The 4339-nt window shown below is 36.0% G+C and overlaps 1 protein-coding gene across 4 annotated transcripts; it reads right to left on the bottom strand.

Annotated features, from left to right (window-relative positions):
- Positions 1-308: 308 nt before the first annotated feature.
- Positions 309-4124, bottom strand: LOC132166737 (uncharacterized). Of its 4 annotated transcripts, none has more exons than XM_059577610.2 (6): positions 3830-4124; positions 2909-3093; positions 1666-1922; positions 1359-1449; positions 898-964; positions 309-795 (listed from the first exon to the last, which is right to left on the bottom strand). In XM_059577610.2, the coding sequence occupies exons 2-6, from the start codon at positions 2998-3000 to the stop codon at positions 742-744; spliced, it is 561 nt and encodes a 186-aa protein (XP_059433593.1). In that variant the 5' UTR covers positions 3001-3093; positions 3830-4124; the 3' UTR covers positions 309-741. The 4 variants fall into 4 exon arrangements, with proteins under 4 accessions (XP_059433593.1, XP_059433595.1, XP_059433594.1 ...); XM_059577612.2 differs by having other exon boundaries at positions 1666-1927; positions 2962-3093; XM_059577611.2 differs by lacking the exon at positions 2909-3093.
- Between the last annotated feature and the right edge of the window lie 215 nt (positions 4125-4339).

The following is a 4339-nucleotide window of genomic DNA, read 5'->3' as shown; positions in this document are numbered from 1 at the left end:
GAAATGCCTAAGATCCTCGCTAGATACCCTTTTGAGTATCCAATGTTGGAAATTTTAGATCAAAATCCTCTAAATTCTTTTTGGATATCTACCAAGTGTTCTTCAATTATAATCACCTTATCATTTACAACATTATAAAAATGGCAATAGTTGAGATGGTAGAATCTGAATTATTTGATTTAAAAATAATGATTATATAATAAAATATCCTAAAATATTACATTTCGTGGCCCATTAAGCATTTGGAAAAAGCCAAACGACGAAACCATCCAAACATACTCCGAACCATTCGGGACACAAACACCAAATGAACACTACCAATCGGGCAAATAGATAATAACACCATATAAATGGAGCTACCTCAATATGATCAAAACAAATTTATTCATACAGATAAACACCGAACTCCGTAAATAAAAACGGAAGAAGAAGAAGAAGAAGATCACATCCGCCTATCGAGAAGGAAACGAAAAGAGAAGAGAGCAACAAGTTTAGTGTTAATCATCGACATATTTGCACCTGTATTCAGTTTGAATATGGTAGAGGGCCAAGTCCAATAGGGCATGTACAAGAGGAAAAGGAAAAAAGAAAGATAAGAAGAGAAAAAGATGGTCATTAGCGTGTAGAATTAAAATTTAGAAACATTTGTTTGATCTTTTTGTTCCTCCTTTGGCCCTCAACTATACACGAACAACTCTTAATAGTTACAAAGACAGTGGGGTCTTGATATGATACAGTTCCTCAATCATACAGCCCCTCCTGCTCCCATACATCTACCAGAAAGTCTATCATTTCCTATCAATTGAAATTTAAAGCATTAATAGCAAACAGTGAAATTAGTAAAATACTCCAACGAAAAAGAAGAAGCAAGATTAACAAATTACACAGCAGACTTACAGATAGAGGGATTGGCTGGGGGAATGGCTGCTTGGTACCAAGCAAACTTTCATAAGTCGCATTCCAACTGCAAAGACACAATAAGTAGAACAAAAATAAATAAGAGGGATTATAGCTCATAGAACGGGGAACAAAGAATAACTTTATCATGTAATAATCTATTTCTGCCAGATATATGTCCCCTCCATATGATTTCTCCCTTCTTAATCAAACTATAAAAGCAGTTATATCAATCAGTGATCAGTATCATTTCCAAAAGGTCGCAAATATTTTGCATGCAGCAAACACATTGAATCAAGAAGGGCTGACTATGAACAATACATTAAGAAACCAATTAAAACGTGCTGACTTTGCTTTTGTAAGTGGGAAACGGCAGCACTTGATTCTATAGACTTGCTGGATGGTTGCTGCAGGCTTTCAATCAATGAATTCATCATAAAAGGCACAAGTAATGAACACACCTTAATCTGGGTTCCCGACTCCGTTGAGTATGATCCCTGGACCTGCTAGATCCAATCCATTGAAGCCTGGTTTGATTCCAGAGAAGAACACCTGCATGTCAAGTGATGTACATTTTACATGACAGTCTCACAAACCAGAATTGCACTAAACCAGGGTACAAGTGATGCACCAGCCATAAACCCATAAACATGAACATGACTCACAAAAAGGGGGTCATAAAAATCTCCAGATGGTACCATATAAGAACAACCACAATTTCTCAGTACATAAGCAGGAAACAAAGGATAACATAGGAAGGAAACTTGCCATTATTTACAAAATCAGAATTGCTGCTCATGCTAGCAATGCCACTTCCACAATTTAGGGTCTGGTTCGACGTGCTAATGGATGAGATGCTTCTTTGAGATTGGACAGTGCTGTTGTCCAGATCATACGTGCTGGTACTCCAGAAATCATCAGATACACTAGGTTTTCTCACCATGCGCCCTTGAATTTTCAGTCCCTTTGACGGCTCATCAACAGCAATAATTGGTGTGGGTTTAGTGCAGCATCCAAAACAACCCCTGTTCTGTTACAAACCAAGTTAAATCACATATACAACAAATAGCAGCAACCAAGACAGTACAGCATTAAGGCAAGATCAATAAGTGTTAGCAGTTAAACCAGTATAAGTCGTAGTCATCAAAATTTAATTTCCTTTTTTCCTTTCCCACTTAGGAGACAGAATATTTCAGTTAGGTTCAATAGTTGCAAAGTTAGATGCAGTATCAACAGTGCCACAAAAGGATCATCAAGCTTAATTCACAATTATCAAGGACACTAGACAATAAGCATATCCTGGTGCAGTTTCTCAACCATCTTTCTAAGATAGGAATGGATACCAGTATTTTTAGATGCATAGGAATAACTAGATAGTTTTCTTCTTGAGAATCAGGGTACTAACAATGTCGTAATTTATAGGAGCTACCAAAATTGAACGTGTGACTTAGTTTCAATATAAGTATATTCACTGTATTTTAGTTCTGGCTCCAATTGCCCATTCAAGATGATAAATTCATAGCATCAATGCCTAAGTTAATTATAGATTCATTTACTTTCCATGTCATGATTGATGACCTATTGCAGCCTTAATTAGTTCATTTAGTTTCCATTTGACATAATGAAACATTGAGCACAGGAATAAAGCGCAAAGGGAACAACTGAAACGTGAAAATAGATTGACAACTAGTAAGACAGCGATGAAGACAGTAGGTTAAACCGCTCAGCAATGGGCGGAAAGGTCCCGACATGGAAAGCTTAATTTAAGAAAACATAGTAGAGCAGTTCTGCAATAAAAATAACAATGAAAAAATACCACCCAGAGGACATAAAGTGCACAAGCAAATGTAAGCAATCTTGATGCAAATAAACTTGTGCAATCTTGATGTCTTCTTTCCTTGTCAATGAAAACGTGATGGGGGCCTATTTATAGGAGTTGGCAAAACTTTTACCATCTGGAATTTGAATGCTAAGGATGTAGCTACATAATTGTTTTGCAATCCATACCCACCAGAATCCTATTTCCCCATTTCTGTACCAGTTCATAGATTCAAGGTCTGTTACCACAGGATAAGCGATTGTCCAAAAACAACACGGATCCATTTCCACTGCCAAAGCCCTGCTTAAAACACCCCCATCTCATTTCTATCAAAAATCAAATCCTATCCATTTTGGTCACTCCACCAAAGCAAATGCCTATATATATGTAGAAATACACATGGGTCAGATTCAAATTACACATAGTCTCACTCTTGTTAGTGATACACCACTCAGTAACCATCAATTGAATTAATATTTTAACAATACCACCGTTAAGTATCTAAACAAAATGCGCATGTATCATTTTTATCCTAATCATACACTCACTTTTTATAAAACATAAAAAAAGCTGAAATTTAAAAGTTTCATAGATGAGAGAGTCCTTAGTTTCCAATTGCTATGATATTTTGCAAGCAGAGAAGGCATGGGAGGGCTTGTAATCCAGCAGTAGGTTTGTCAAAATGCTCATCCATTGAAAAGCTATTTAGAGGTGTAAAATTGACGAAGAATCGCACCAATTTATATTTCCTTGCCATGTTACATACATATCATTTTTAATACTCTCCTACAGAGAAAAAAAAAAAAAAAAAAAAAACCACCGACACTTATTAGTGCCAATAATTTTTCAAATTACACCGTCTTAGATAGCAAAAGGTAGTAGGATAACAAAGAAGTCAACGAACATCCCAGAAAGGAAAGAAAAAGATCAAAGCCAAAATTAACATTAGTAGCAGAAACAGCAGCAGCTAGAACTACTTTTCTTGATTTTGGAGACAAAAATCGTAGCAATTAATTCACTCAAATAAGCAAGAAAAGTACTCCAAATTTAAACAAACAAATTAAAAATAAATAAATGATTATCGAGAATTAGCGCTCGAAATCGAGAACTCACCCCATGCAAGCGAGGAAGTGACCGATCCAAGCAGTGATGGAGCTACTCAGCGTTACCATAATCACAAAAACCCACCCGACGGGAATTCAAATCCCGTGACCTGAACAAAAGGAATTCAGAGAACTCTTATTAGGGTTGCCAAAAAATGGCAATGAAGAAAAAATCGGAAAGCTTCCTCCTTTTTGCTCTGGAAAATCAGAAAGATGAATTGTTGAGGATTTGGGGGGGTTTTATGAGAATCGATTGGGTCTTTCTGATTTTCACGTTGACGGTTGCCTTTCTGCCACTTGCTCCACTTCCCCGCCCACTTGATTAATCATTAACAGTAACATTAATAATGGAGTTTCGGTCCCTTTTTTTTTTTTTTAATTAAATTTTTGGACAAAAATACCCTCAAATTCATTTAAAATAATGACAAGTATCTATAAACATTTATAACGTTCAACAGATTCTTAAGGTCATTAATAGTTGTTTACTAAGTTAGACTAACGTTTTAAATGTTTATATACA

Source organism: Corylus avellana, chromosome 11, assembly GCF_965113065.1.
Source record: "Corylus avellana chromosome 11, dhCorAvel1.hap1.2, whole genome shotgun sequence".
In the NCBI taxonomy this organism is placed as follows: Eukaryota; Viridiplantae; Streptophyta; class Magnoliopsida; order Fagales; family Betulaceae; genus Corylus; species Corylus avellana.
This window is presented reverse-complemented; position numbering and strand designations above follow the sequence as displayed.

Bases quoted from the DNA above. Each gene is read 5' to 3' on its own strand.
- LOC132166737 (XM_059577610.2), bottom strand. From the start codon at position 3,000: ATGGATCCGTGTTGTTTTTGGACAATCGCTTATCCTGTGGTAACAGAC. The intron at 1,450-1,665 runs GCAAGTTTCCTT...CTTGACATGCAG, and splicing joins TTCTGATTTTGTAAATAATG to GTGTTCTTCTCTGGAATCAA. The intron at 965-1,358 runs GTGTGTTCATTA...GTGTCTTTGCAG, and splicing joins AGTCGGGAACCCAGATTAAG to TTGGAATGCGACTTATGAAA.